The 15,897-nt window shown below is 44.0% G+C and overlaps 1 protein-coding gene across 1 annotated transcript in view; it reads left to right on the forward strand.

Annotated features, from left to right (window-relative positions):
- The window catches only part of LOC139418081 (double C2-like domains, beta), a 282,128-nt gene that overhangs the window by 258,303 nt on the left and 7,928 nt on the right, over positions 1 to 15,897 (forward strand). The window contains exons 12-13 of the mRNA XM_071167258.1: positions 2,839 to 2,965; positions 12,667 to 12,824. Coding sequence (XP_071023359.1) covers positions 2,839 to 2,965; positions 12,667 to 12,824 — 285 coding nt within the window. The remainder of the gene's footprint in view (positions 1 to 2,838; positions 2,966 to 12,666; positions 12,825 to 15,897) is intronic.

Below are 15,897 nucleotides of genomic sequence, written 5' to 3' on the forward strand. Positions count from 1 at the left end.
CCCTGTAGGCCGTCTCGTCGTTGTTGGTAATCAAGCCTACCACTGTTGTGTCGTCCGCAAACTTGATGATTGAGTTGGAGGCGTGCGTGGCCACGCAGTCGTGGGTGAACAGGGAGTACAGGAGAGGGCTCAGAACGCACCCTTGTGGGGCCCCAGTGTTGAGGATCAGCGGGGAGGAGATGTTGTTGCCTACCCTCACCACCTGGGGGCGGCCCGTCAGGAAGTCCAGTACCCAGTTGCACAGGGCGGGGTCGAGACCCAGGGTCTCGAGCTTGATGACGAGCTTGGAGGGTACTATGGTGTTGAATGCCGAGCTGTAGTCGATGAACAGCATTCTCACATAGGTATTCCTCTTGTCCAGATGGGTTAGGGCAGTGTGCAGTGTGGTTGAGATTGCATCGTCTGTGGACCTATTTGGGCGGTAAGCAAATTGGAGTGGGTCTAGGGTGTCAGGTAGGGTGGAGGTGATATGGTCCTTGACTAGTCTCTCAAAGCACTTCATGATGACGGATGTGAGTGCTACGGGGCGGTAGTCGTTTAGCTCAGTTACCTTAGCTTTCTTGGGAACAGGAACAATGGTGGCCCTCTTGAAGCATGTGGGAACAGCAGACTGGTATAGGGATTGATTGAATATGTCCGTAAACACACCGGCCAGCTGGTCTGCGCATGCTCTGAGGGCGCGGCTGGGGATGCCGTCTGGACCTGCAGCCTTGCGAGGGTTAACACGTTTAAATGTCTTACTCACCTCGGCTGCAGTGAAGGAGAGACCGCATGTTTTCGTTGCAGGCCGTGTCAGTGGCACTGTATTGTCCTCAAAGCGGGCAAAAAAGTTATTTAGTCTGCCTGGGAGCAAGACATCCTGGTCCGTGACTGGGATGGATTTCTTCCTGTAGTCCGTGATTGACTGTAGACCCTGCCACATGCCTCTTGTGTCTGAGCCGTTGAATTGAGATTCTACTTTGTCTCTGTACTGGCGCTTAGCTTGTTTGATAGCCTTGCGGAGGGAATAGCTGCACTGTTTGTATTCGGTCATGTTACCAGACACCTTGCCCTGATTAAAAGCAGTGGTTCGCGCTTTCAGTTTCACACGAATGCTGCCATGAATCCACGGTTTCTGGTTATGGAATGTTTTAATCGTTGCTATGGGAACGACATCTTCAACGCACGTTCTAATGAACTCGCACACCGAATCAGCGTATTCGTCAATGTTGTTATATGACGCAATACGAAACATCTCCCAGTCCACGTGATGGAAGCAATCTTGGAGTGTGGAGTCAGCTTGGTCGGACCAGCGTTGGACAGACCTCAGCATGGGAGCCTCTTGTTTTAGTTTCTGTCTGTAGGCAGGGATCAACAAAATGGAGTCGTGGTCAGCTTTTCCGAAAGGGGGGCGGGGCAGGGCCTTATATGCGTCGCGGAAGTTAGAGTAACAATGATCCAAGGTCTTTCCACCCCTGGTTGCGCAATCGATATGCTGATAAAATTTGGGGAGTCTTGTTTTCAGATTAGCCTTGTTAAAATCCCCAGCTACAATGAATGCAGCCTCCGGATAAATCGTTTCCAGTTTGCAGAGAGTTAAATAAAGTTCGTTCAGAGCCATCGATGTGTCTGCTTGGGGGGGGATATATACGGCTGTGATTATAATCGAAGAGAATTCTCTTGGTAGATAATGCGGTCTACATTTGATTGTGAGGAATTCTAAATCAGGTGAACAGAAGGATTGGAGTTCCTGTATGTTTCTTTCATCACACCATGTCACGTTGGCCATGAGGCATACGCCCCCGCCCCTCTTCTTACCAGAAAGATGTTTGTTTCTGTCAGCGCGATGCGTGGAGAAACCCGTTGGCTGCACCGCTTCGGATAGAGTCTCTCCAGTGAGCCATGTTTCAGTGAAGCAAAGGACGTTACAGTCTCTGATGTCCCTCTGGAATGCTACCCTTGCTCGGATTTCATCAACCTTGTTGTCAAGAGACTGGACATTGGCAAGAAGAATGCTAGGGAGTGGTGCACGGTGTGCCCGTCTCCGGAGTCTGACCAGAAGACCGCCTCGTTTCCCTCTCTTTCGGAGTCGTTTTTTTGGGTCGCTGCATAGGATCCACTCCGTTGTCCTGTTTGTAAGGCAGAACACAGGGTCCGCGTCGCGAAAAACATATTCTTGGTCGTACTGATGGTGAGTTGACGCTGATCTTATATTCAGTAGTTCTTCTCGACTGTATGTAATGAAACCTAAGATGACCTGGGGTACTAATGTAAGAAATAACACGTAAAAAAACTAAAAACTGCATAGTTTCCTAGGAACGCGAAGCGAGGCGGCCATCTCTGTCGGCGCCGGAAGTTGTCCCCTTCTCTCTCTATTCAGTCATATGAAGTGTGCTGGCTGTCACTGGCAACGCGGTAAACACATCATTGTCGTCTGTTCATTTACAAAGTTCTCTGCAGAAACAACCATACGTCACTCCTGACACACAGAAGTATGAAATATCTCACTCACTCCCAGGGATGGCTAATTCTTAAAATTCCTTTTATCGCTACTGATCTAGGCAAAACGGCCGGGAAACCTGGATACTGGGTTTGATTAAATAGCAGCCCACAGTCACTTCAACCCTACTGCTGCTGACTCTTTTTCAATGTCTCCCCATTTTTCCTCCTCCTATCTCTCTTCTGCCCTCTTCGGATTTTTCTCTCTCTTATAACTGCTTTGTATCTTTTGATTGATCTGAATATGGTTGAATGCTTATTATCCTCCTATCCTCCCATGCCAAAATCTGACCCTTAATATACTCATCTCTCTCTCTCTCTCGTTTACTCTTTCCTCTCTCTCTTGTTCTGTACTTTCAGGATTTCAGTGTGTGATGAGGACAAGTTCCGCCACAATGAGTTCATCGGAGAGACACGCATTCCCCTCAAGAAACTCAAGCCCAACCAGACCAAGAACTTCTACAACTGCTTGGAGAAACAGCTGCCTGTAAGTTATCTCCAATTTGCCTTTTTCATCCTCCCCTTTGAATCCAAAAGTAAGCATTTCCTAAGCTAAATTGGTTATTTGGTCTCCACTGCTAAATTACAAACCTCGACATGTAAATGTTATGTTCTGTATGTGCATTTAATTTGCCTAAATAGAAATCTTACCTACGGTTGAAAGACATCAATACTGTATGTCTTCTGTTATTAGTAAACAATGAGCCTTGAAACATCTCACATACAGCCCAAATCCTTAACTTCATGAAACAACCACAGTAATTTCAATGAAACACCACTTACTGAGGGGTCTGTTCAACACTGCCTTTCTCCTCTAATTAATTAAGCAGGTTAACAGCATTAAAGACCAGAGAGAATGACGGTTTCTCAAAATCCATAGAACAAGCAATTATATTTACCAAGGACTGAGCATGGATGCAGGAGGCATATGATTGACTCACAAGTGCTACTTACTTAGTGCACTGGAGGCTGTTATTGTCATCAAACTAGCTATTGTGTGGTTATTTTACGTTACTGTTGCTAGTCAAATATGGACCAGCTTCTTTCACATACAATAGCTCCACCTTAAATTTCAATTGAACTTGAGATCTACTAAATCGATCTTTTGTTTAGCTGCAAAATGTGATTCTCTAAACTTTCTGAAAATGTGGGTTGCTGTTTCCAAGAACCTTAGTTTGGGAGCATTACTTTTTACGAATGAGCTGATTGATAGGGTAGATATTGATAGCTTTTCAGAGCCCTTTCTAAATATTCACTCTTTTATCCAAGCGTGTCGGTAAGATCTCCTAATTTCATCTGGTTTAGCGGCGCTCACAGAAATACTTTTCTCTTACCATCAACGACACAATCTGCTCTGAATACTCAGAGAAGGCTTAGCCCAGCCTTCGACTGAACAGCACTGTGCACTGTTTTTCGCTGGCTTTCCAATGGACAGCCTGTGGATTACTGAGCTATGTGCTGCTGACGCACATACACACACACACACACACACTCTCACTCATTCACTCACTCTTCTCATTCCTCAATTAGACTCTTCCCTTTATTGTTTAATTAAAAATAACCTATGTCTAGAGCTTTCTTCTGGCTATCACCTCTGCTACCACAGCTTCTACTATGTATGTGTGCACGTGTGCGCATATGAGTGCACGTGTGCGCGTATGCATGCACGTGTGCGCATATGTGTGCGTGCTTGTGTGTGTACGTCACTGTTTTTGTTTGTCAGTGTGTGTGTGCAGACCAGCTGGGCTCTTGTAGCCAGCCTCCCACCTGTATTCAGCTGCTTTGTAGCAAAGCACCCCAGCAGGGGATAGTTTAGAGAGGGTCTCAGTCAGGGTTGCACAATTAATCGAATTCACATTGAAATCGCAAAATTGACATGCAATATCCAGGCATCATGCAATATTTTGAAATGCCACTCAGTCACGCGTTGCGTCCTTTTTATAAATGCTGAACAAAATTATGAAGGCAAAATGTAAAGTATTGGTCCCATGTTTCATGAGCTGAAATGAAAGATCCCAGAAATGTTCCATATGCACAAAAACATTATTTCTCAAATTGTGTGCACAAATGTGATTACATCCCTTTTAGTGAGGATTTCTCCTTTGCCAAGATAATTCATCCACCTGACAGGTATGGCATATCAAGAAGCTGATTAAACAGCATGATCATTACACAGTTGCACCTTGTGCTGGGGACAATAAAAGGCCTCTCTAAAATGTGCAGTTTTGTCACACAACACAATGCCACAGAAGTCTCAAGTTTTGAGGGAGCGTGCAATTGGCATGCAGGAATGCCCACCAGTGCTGTTGCTAGAGAATTGAATGTTCATTTCTCTACCACGTCTGAGACCAGCCACCTGGACAGCTGATGAAACTGTGGGTTTGCACAACCAAAGAATTTCTGCACAAACTGTCAGAACTGACTTCAGTGGGCAATGCTGGAGAAGTGTGTTCTTCACGGTGAGATGTCAGACAGCACGTGTGGCGTTGTGTGGGCGAGTGGTTTGGTGATGTCAACGTTGTGAACAGAGTGCCCCATGGTGGTGGTGTGGTTATGGTATGGGGAGGCATAAGCTACAGACAACAAACACAATTACATTTTATCAATGGAAATTTGAATGTACAGAGATACCGTGACGAGATCCTGATGCCCACTGTCCTGCCATTCATCCACCACCATCACCTCATGTTTTAGCATGATAATGCGCAGCTCCATGTCACAAGGATATGTACACAATTCTTGGAAGTTGAAAATGTCCCAGTTCTTCCATGGCCTTCATACTCACTAGACATGTCACCCATTGAGCATGTGTGGGATGCTCTGGATCGACATGTATGACAACGTGTTCCAGTTCACACAAATATCCAGCAACTCCGTACAGCCATTGAAGAGGAGTGGGACAACATTCCACAGGCCATAATCAACAGCCTGATCCAATCTATGCAAAGGAGATGTGTCGCTCTGCATGAGGCAAATGATGGTCACTAGGGTTGAATATTTTCCCGGTATTTTACAAATGTTCCATCCCGAGAATAAATAAATGTTCTTCCTGCTAACCCGGTATTTCCCTCCAAAACCAGAAGTGTCATTCAAAAGCATTATAAAGCATATAAATATGCTTATGTCTGGATTTGATTAAAGCTTTGATTGAAATTCGAGCCTGATGCTCCCCGAGCCTGATGAGCCATACATTTTATGAGCCCTACATTAAAGACATTTAATGAGCCTAAGCTCAAAAAAGCCCAAATGATTGTGCCGTTATCCAATAAATACTGTATATGACATAGGCACATTACTCACAACAGAAAAACACAAAAGCCCATAGATGTAGCTAGCTATATGCTCTCTTGGGTAAACGAATTAAACTAGCTCCTGTAGGCTAATCTTTTTCAGTGTGAACTGAATTACCGTACTGTATTTTATTATACTGTATCATATCGACTGGAATTATGCACACTGTTCAAACCATGATGAAGCAGGGAGAGAACATGTGACCTACACACATTAGATTTGAATTTTGAAATATATAATAGGTCCTATTTGTATAATTAGTAGGCTGACGCATATATACACTACCGGTCTAAAGTTTTAGAACTCCTACTCATTCAAGGGTTTTTCTTTATATTTTTATATTTTTAATTCTTCAAATAGCCAACCTTTGCCTTGATGACAGCTTTGCACACTCTTGGCATTATCTCAACCAGCTTCATGAGGTAGTCACCTGGAATGCATTTCAATTAACAGGTGTGCCTTCATAAAAGTTCATTTGTGGAATTTCTTTCCTTCTTAATGTGTTTGAGCCAAACAGTTGTGTTGTGACAAGGTAGGGTGGGTATACAGAAGATAGCCCTATTTGGTAAAAGACCAAGTCCAAATTATGTCAAGAACAGCTCAAATAAGCAAAGATAAATGACAGTCCATCATTACTTTAAGACATGAAGGTCAGTCAATAGGGAAAATGTCAAGAACTTTGAAACTTTGACATTTCGTCAAGTGCAGTCGCAAAAACCATCAAGCGCTATGATGAAACTGTCTCTCATGAGGACCGCCACAGGAAAGGAAGACCCAGAGTTACCTCTGCGGCAGAGGATAAGTTCATTAGAGTTACCAGCCTCAGAAATTGCAGCCCAAATAAATGCTTCACAGAGTTCAAGTAACAGACACATCTCAACATCAACTGTTCAGAGGAGACTAGGTTAATCAGGCCTTCATGGTCGAATTGCTGCAAAGAAACCACTACTGAAGGACACCAATTAGAAGAAGAGACATGTGTATTTCCCACCATGAAGCAAGGAGGAGGAGGTTTTATGGTGTGGGGTGCTTTGCTGGTGACACTGTCTGTGACTTATTTAGAATTCAAGGCACACTTAACCAGCATGGCTACCTCAGAATTCTGCAGTGATACGCCATCCCATCTGGTTTGGGCGTAGTGGGACTATCATTTGTTTTTCAACAGGACAATGACCCAACACACCTCCAGGCTGTGTATGGCCTATTTGACCAATAAGGAGCGTGATGGAGTGCTGCATCAGATGACCTGGCCTCCACAATCCCCCTACAACCAAATTGAAATAGTTTAGGATGAGTCGGACCACAGAATGAAGGAAAAGCAGCCAACAAGTGCTCACATGTGAGAACTCCTTCAAGACTGTTGGAAAAGCATTCCAGGTGAAGCTGGTTGAGAGAATGCCAAGTGTTTGCTAAGCTGTCATCAAGGCTATTTGAAGAATCTCAAATATAAACTATATTTGGATTTGTTTAACACTTTTTTGGTTACTACAAGATTCCATGTGTTATTTCACAGTTTTACTGTCTTTACTATTATTCTACAATGTAGAAAATAGTAAAAATTAAGAAAAACCCTTGAATGAGTAGGTGTTCTAAAACTTTTGACCTTTCATAATATTTATCCTAATGTTATTAGCGTATCTGCTCTTTTGTTGTCCTTATCTTCATCATTCTAATGACTCCATGAATAATAAAGGAATATAATTAGATGCAGAAGGCTTTCACATGCATAGCTAAATACACAACGAATAATGCATTGAATTAATTTCCTGAAAGAGGTGGGCTAGGACATCTACTGTATATATAGAGCTATATATAAATCTAGAACAGAATGATCTATTTTGGATGCAATTTGAATGGACTTAATGGAGAGAGAGAAAGACTGCGAGAGTGGCATGCACTGATTTAAAGCAACAATATTTGAGTGATAGACTGTTTTAAAACTTTAAAAATACAAAAATCTTTACAATAAAAAAAACAAGGTGAACCCCAAAAGCCAGATGGAGATGGGTAAATTAGACGCGCATTCGGTCTTTATATTACTGTAGCATAGACTTTGCTGCAGCAAATGTAGGCCTTCCTGTCACAAGAAAAAAAGTTATGATGATGAGATGGTAGGTCTACATGCATTGTGAACACACTGAGATGGGCTGTCTGTCCCCACCCTGAGCGTTGATGATTCATCATGTGGAGGACGTAGAGAAGCCAGATTTAGATATCGCATATATTTTAAGAGTTCCATTTCACGCCATGCTGTCATATACATAATGTATTATAATTGACCTGTTTCTTGCAGTTATTTATCCCAGGGAAAAGGGAGTGGTTTTGGGCTGTAAATCCAGGTAAATCTCGGTATCTGGTCACACCAGATACTGACTAGCCCCTGCTTTAAAAAAAAGTATCTCTGACCAACAGATTTATTTCTGTATTCCCAGTTATGTGAAATCCATAGACAGGCAGATACTTTCATAGCAGGAATCAACATAATGCATAGGCTATTACTGTTGACCAAGTAATGGTTTTAGAACAATCTACAGGAACGTTGTGTAGCAAAATCACAGACAATTACAGACGTAGTCCTCCTCAGTCACTCTGTGTGCTGAGTACCAACTTGAAGGTAGTTTAGAGAGGGTTTCAGTCCTCCTCAGTCACTCTGTGTGCTGAGTACCAACTTGAAGGTAGTTTAGAGAGAGTTTCAGTCCTTCTCAGTCACTCTGTGTGCTGAGTACCAACTTGAAGGTAGTTTAGAGAGGGTTTCAGTCCTTCTCAGTCACTCTGTGTGCTGAGTACCAACTTGAAGGTAGTTTAGAGAGAGTTTCAGTCCTTCTCAGTCACTCTGTGTGCTGAGTACCAACTTGAAGGTAGTTTAGAGAGGGTTTCAGTCCTCCTCAGTCACTCTGTATGCTGAGTTCCAAATGAGGGTAGTTTAGAGAGGGTCTCATTTCTCCTCAGTCGCTCGATATGTTGAGTACCAACTGCAGGTAGTTTAGAGATGGTCTCAGTCCTCCTCAGTCACTCGATATGCTGAGTACCAACTGAGGGTAGTTTAGAGAGAGTCTCAGTCCTGCTCAGTAACTCAGTTTGCTGAGTACCAACTGAGGGTAGGCTAGAGCAGGTCTCAGTCCTCTGTCACTCGGTATCCTGACTACCAACTGAGGATAGTTTAGAGAGGGTCTCAGTCCTCCTTAGTCACTCGGTATGCTGAGTACCAACTGAGGGTAGTTTGAGAGGGTCTCAGTCCTCCTCAGTCACTCTGTATGCAGAGTACCAACTGAGGGTAGTTTAGAGAGGGTCTCATTTCTCCTCAGTCGCTCGATATGTTGAGTACCAATTGCAGGTAGTTTAGAGATGGTCTCAGTCCTTCCTCCTCAGTCACTCTGTGTGCTGAGTACCAACTGATGGTAGTTTAGAGAGGGTCTCAGTCCTCCTCAGTCACTCTGTATGCTGAGTACCAACTGAGGGTAGTTTAGAGAGGGTCTCAGTCCTCCTCAGTCACTCGATATGCTGAGTACCAACTGAGGGTAGTTTAGAGAGAGTCTCAGTCCTGCTCAGTAACTCAGTTTGCTGAGTACCAACTGAGGGTAGGCTAGAGCAGGTCTCAGTCCTCTGTCACTCGGTATCCTGACTACCAACTGAGGATAGTTTAGAGAGGGTCTCAGTCCTCCTCAGTCACTCGGTATGCTGAGTACCAACTGAGGGTAGTTTAGAGAGGTTTCAGCCCTTCTCAGTCACTCTGTATGCTGAGTACCAACTGAAGGTAGTTTAGAGAGGGTCTCAGTCCTCCTCAGTCACTCGGTATGCTGAGTACCAACTGAGGGTAGTTTAGAGAGGGTCTCAGTCCTCCTCAGTCACTCTGTATGCTGAGTACCAACTGCTAAGCCCTCCCCTTCCCTTTAGTGTGTGCTTGTATCCGTTTTCTGGCTCTCGTTAACAGCACACACTTCTGGTGTGAAGATGGCCTCATAGCATTCAGTTCCTTGGTTTGCCCTTGTTTGTTGATGGTTGTCGTTGCTCTGTCGTTGCTCTGACAATCTAGTTTTGACTCAAGGGTACTCTCTCGTGGACAGACTCCATTAACATAAATGGTATCGTAATGTCTGTCAAAAGACTGTGGGTTATGACGACTAATGAGAGACGGTTGTTCCTGTATGTAGGTTTTTTAACATTTGTTATTTGAACAAATCACGATTTAGCGGGTGTGTGCGTCTTTAGAAATTCAGAAGGGGAAGGGACATTTGGCCTATAGCCCGAAACCTTCAAAAGACAGGGCTGTGGAGCTACTGCCCTGCCTCTGCTCCTCACACTAAGTGTATTTTCTTAACATCTCCCCCGAAAACCTGATCTAGTTTCTAACGCAGTTATACAAGATTTTAGTTCTGGGTTCACAAATTTAACAAAAGTGATATATTTGATTCATTATCAAGGTTAGGGTTGCAGGTTTTTCAGAAATCCCGGTTGGATATTCCCAAAAGCAGGAGGGAATAAGCAAGTATTCCAGAATCCTCCAACCAGGATTTCTGGGAAACCTAGGAATTTTGGGTAAGTTACCAGAATGTTGATTCAGCTTAGCTCTAAAAGATGTGGTTTAACAATGACCAAGGTGTCGGCTACATGACAAACAGATCCCCCAAGGCTACATAGTTCTTACCTTGACCATACACTGGAAATGAGAATAAATCGCCTTCAATATTTGGGCTGAATTATTCATAGCCGTTCAAGACAACACCGACAAAAATTGGAGCTGAGACTGTCCATGATTAATTCAACTGAGGTTGGCAGACACTTTCCCCATCAAGCAGGGAAGAGAGTCCATTACATATTTGCTGCTCCAGTGTTTTTAGGGGCAAAATGTAGTATACTGCAGGGATCAGCACAAATCACAACAGAGGGATATCAGGGGAGAAAGCTGTTGACCAAAGCAAGTCAATACACTCCATCATTGCGCGGCCGTGCTGATCCGCTTGATGCCGTCAAAGGATGTTGATGTAGATGCGTAACCAGGGACAACAGGACAGGGTTGATCAGAGAGTGGTCAGGTTGAATCAGGGGTAGTAGGGGAGGTGGCGCCTTGAACTCTGCTACAGCTGATCTGGGATCGTTCTACGGGGCTGGACTTTGAATGGTGACAATCTGCTCAGAAGAAATTTGTTGATTCTCATGCCGTCTCTTGTTAGTCACAATATTGATGCGGGATGCTTTCTTCTACCTCAGCAATACAACACTTTGGGTATTTCCAGTATGTTTGTGAAACATTGTGCTATTAGGAACACTTACACACTTTTGCTTTAGATTCACAATATTGTGTGTTCCACGATGAATAATGCAACATATGTCAGGGAATTTCCACAGTAGAAGATATAAGAACCTCAGACAATATGACAATGCAGTGTACATTCCATTTTATCTGTCCCCCTTACCAATGTCCAATTCTCTACTTCTTCCTTTTTTGTTTTTGTGCACTCTCCCTCTCTCTCTCTCTCTCCATTCATTGCCCTTACTCTTTGGTCTGCATTTTGACTTGCTGTTATAATTTTTTTCTCCCCCAACGATGATTCAGTTGGCCTTGAAAGTCTCTCAGTTTCAGCAGTTAATTTATTCTATTCAAATTCTCCACTGCACGGTTGTTTTCCCCATCGCTCATCTACTGTGCTCTCTCACCGTTTGAACCGGGAGGCTGTTTGAAACCCAGTGCAAACGTAAACGAGTAGTCACACAGCAGGGCGGGAATTATCAGACTCCTTCTGCACAGCAAATTAGCTAGCGTCATTAGCCCAGAGTTCTGGGCAAAGTGCATTTCCGATAAGGTGGACAGTGAATCGGTAAATTTGCACATCTTTTTTTTAATTTTATTTTTTACAAATTTTTACCCCTTTTTCTCCCTAATTTCGTGGTATCCAATTGTTGTAGTAGCTTGTCTCATCGCTACAACTCCCGTACGGGCTCGGGAGAGACGAAGGTTGAATGTCATGCGTCCTCCGATACACAACCCAACCAGCCGCACTGCTTCTTAACACAGCGCGCATCCAGCCCGGAAGCCAGCCGCACCAATGTGTCGGAGGCTACACCGTGCACCTGGCAACCTTGGTTAGCGCGCACTGTGCCCGGCCCGCCACAGGAGTCGCTGGTGCGCGATGAGACAAGGACATCCCTACCGACCAAGCCCTCCCTAACCCGGACGACGCTAGGCCAATTGTGCGTGGCGGCCGGTTACGACAGAGCCTGGGCGCGAACCCAGGGACTCTGATGGCACAGCTGGCGCTGCAGTACAGCGCCCTTAACCACTGCGCCACCCGGGAGGCAAATTTGCACATCTTAGGTTTGGAATGTAATCAAGATTTATGGGCACATGGTATTAAAGTAACTGCGAAGAGTTGCGCTGTGGCTGTGCAGTCACTTGTGCCAAGTATGGACTTTGAGTGTCTTGCATGGAGATTGATTATAGGTGTAGTCTAAGAAGCACACAGCAATACTCACTTTGCAAAATCAAACTCCAAATCAGGTCACAACATTCGATTAGATTCCGAAACTGATCCATGACATTTGCATTTGGAGAAAAAGCCAATCTAAAAATCCCTTACTCAAAACTTGGCCATCAATCCTAACTGTTGGAGTTACTATGTACATCCCACTTAGTCTCTTCCTCCAGTCTCCTCATGTAATGGGTTGTGGAAGTGAATAATAACCATTGTAACTTCTAAACTGTTGATCCAACTGTTGGACTTCAAGAAGATCCACTTTGCATCAAAATGTTCTTAATAATGATGGTGGTATAGGATAGAGTATATAATGTGACGTGTGTAAGACTATGTAGCTATCGAGCATGACACCTCCACTATCTACTCACTATGCTCATTACCTTTGACCCCTGACCCCTGTGTGTCCCCAATCCTTACCCCGCAGATCGACAAGACAGATGACAAGTCCCTGGAGGAGCGAGGGCGTATCATGATCTCCCTCAAGTACAGTTCCCAGAAGTCTGGCCTGGTGGTGGGCATCGTCCGCTGTGCCCACCTCGCCGCCATGGACGCCAACGGCTTCTCAGATCCCTACGTCAAAACGTGAGTTTGTCACACATTCTCGAGATAGCACACGTCCCCAAACACACGCACTTCAGACCTCTAGTGGTACTGGATTGATGTTTGCTCATCATCTCTTAGGTCTGTCTGTATGGAATCAAGCTCTGGTTTATTACTTTTTCTCTGTTTTTATTAGGGTAACAAAAGTTCCCTCCATTTGGAAATGTTGTCTGATACAGTACTAGACTAATACATTTGATCCTAGTGTTGAAAAACATGATGCATCTCTACATCGCCTATCAGCCAATACCTCTTTTGAATATATGCGAAAACTCAGATTACCCTGATAACATCATTTACTTTGACATTTAGCCAAAGGATCTCGCTAAGCCTAGGGCTGGCAATCATTGCTAGCAGACTAAAGCAAGATCCAAATTCACCACGGTGTATAAAGTCCCTGGAACAAAACAGCTACCAGCAGTGCTAACATTTCAACGGTGAATCTCCTGTGATTACACCCCAACATGAAAGAGATGTACTGCGCAAGAGGCCATCCTGAGGGCTGCAATTATGAAGGGGTGTTATTTTAATCACACCTGAACATTACTGTACTTCTTTCATCTCGCTGAATGGTGGAAGTGCAATACATTACACTGACAAGAACTCCACAAAAACAATACACTGGGCACAGACCTCAATTCAACGTCTATTCCACATTGGTTCAAAGTAATTTCATTGAAATGACATGGAAAAAAAATGTATTCACACCAGTGTGTGCCAAGTGGGAAAGGAGGAAGACTCATTGAGAGAGAGGACAGCAATTCCAACCAGCGATGGAGAACCACTCCCCAAATCCTGAAAGACTTGCAACCCAGATAATAGATTTACAGACTCCCTTTTATGAGGGCTTGAAGGAGGGTTGCATCCCAAATGTCTCCCTATTACACAACATAGGGAATAGGGTGCTATTTTAGATGCAGCGAAGGAGTATGCTCTGTTGAATAGAGAAGAGCTGCAATGATTTTCCTGTCCTCCGACACCCAATGTCTATGTCATGGCTGTCTGGCTTCAGAAGGCTGCCGGACACTGAGTCGCTCCAACCCACTGTGTTGATGATAAGCTTGGCTTTTGTACTGGGCCTGTAGCTCTTTTGCACACACAGACACACACACACACACACACACCAGTTGACAGGGCAGTGGTCCCTCTGAGTGTTACACGTGGTCAAAGGAAACGTTTGATTGACAGGCTGGGTGAATGTATGACAAGCGCACGCAGAATTTAACATTGCACAGTGGTGAGAATAGAGACTCATAAATGCTTTAATATAGTCTGTGTTAAAGGGGTTTGGGCACTTTATTGGTTCTCTCAAAGGCCTTCTACATTTTCAGTGTCAACTTAGATTATAGAAACCCCTGTATCCCCTCTGACTCATTCTTTTGTCTTCGTTGGCATGCCAAGGCTGTGCTGCCGGCTTTATTGACTATGTATGGCCCAAACAGTGTTGAGTGACTGGCTTCTCTGCAGGATTTTTTGTTTTCAAATGAATGAGCTCGACATCTACACACAATTAAAGCTTCAAACTAGCCATACTCCCCTTTGAGTCTAGATTACAAGGAAGTGAAAAGTTGTGCAACGGTGAAATATTTTTAATGGCTGCTCTAAATACCCTGATAATGATCAATTAGACACCCAGGAGCAATGAGATATGGAGATTATTGCACAATGTAAAATATTGGTATTTCATTTTGGGGAAACTAATCCTGTTCATGGTTTCATCACTTTGATAGCCCCAAAGCAAACTCTTATAATTATCCCTGATTATTCAACTTTATAATAGAATTATATAGTTTTGCTCTAAAATGGTAAATTGTGTGGCCTGGCTGGTCTAGCGGTGATACCGCATGCTCCAGCACACATCTACAGTGTTAGTGTGGGTTTGAATCACACATGCTGCTTACGCCAAATCCTGACTCTGCCATCAGCATGACGCAACAGGAACTGGGATTCGTTGGGCCAGCCACTTTTTCCACTCCTCAATTGTCCACTGTTTTCGATCACGTGCCAACTGGAGCTGCTTCTTCTTGTTTTTAGCTGATAGGAGTGGAACCCGGTGTGGTCGTCTGCTGCAATAGACCATCCGTGACAAGGTTCGACAAGTTGTGTGTTCCAAGATGCCGTTTTGTGGCCCGCCTGTTAGCTTGCAAGATTCTTGCCATTCTCTTTCAACCTCTCTCATCAACTAACTGTTTTCACCCACAGGACTGCTGCTGACTGGATGAGTTTTGTTTGTCGTACCATTCTTGGTAAACCCTAGACACTGCCATTCGTGAAAAGCCCAGGTGGGCTGCCGTTTCTGAGACAATGGATCAGGCGCGTCTGGCACCAATGATTATACCACACTCAAAGTCGCTTAGGTCACTCGTTTTGTCCATTCTAATGTTCATCCGAACAGTAACTGAATGCCTTAATGCCTGTCTGCCTGCTTTATATAGCAAGCCATGGCCACATGACTCATTGTCTGTAGGAGCGATCCATTTTCATGAACGGTGTGGTGTACCAAACTGACAACTGAGTGTATATCTACATAAAATCACAGTGCAATGCTCTGCGGTAATCATTTCTTTGCTATACTATTACCATGGAACAAGATTATTCAAGATTAAAATAAAATACATACAGAGCAGCCTCCATAGGTATCCAGGAGCTTGGTCATTCATTTGTCAACTGAACATGAGCACATCCACGTACAGCACTTATGGGAATCTTAGATCGGCTAATTAATTGACTGGATTGTGGAGACCTGTGTTTTCTTCACATGGGGCCTTGTAAATGGGATTCCCTCTGAACTTGAATGAGGTTTCTAGCAGCTAATGGAATTCCTCAGTCTGAAGAGCTAGAGGCTGCTATAGTCTGTAATAAGGTTCAGAGAAAATCTCTCTTTCCTGCCACAAGTGAGATCTGTATATTACTTTTGAAAGGGAGTAGAGACATTTTATTTTACCCCATGTTCTTCCTCAGGCACTGTTGAGACTAGTACATTTTTGACACTGTAGCCATTCTATAGGGTACAAGTAGAGTTTGTAGGCCAGGATGAGCTGTGTATGGGGCAAAT

This window comes from Oncorhynchus clarkii, chromosome 10 (assembly GCF_045791955.1).
Source record: "Oncorhynchus clarkii lewisi isolate Uvic-CL-2024 chromosome 10, UVic_Ocla_1.0, whole genome shotgun sequence".
NCBI classification, from domain to species: domain Eukaryota; kingdom Metazoa; phylum Chordata; class Actinopteri; order Salmoniformes; family Salmonidae; genus Oncorhynchus; species Oncorhynchus clarkii.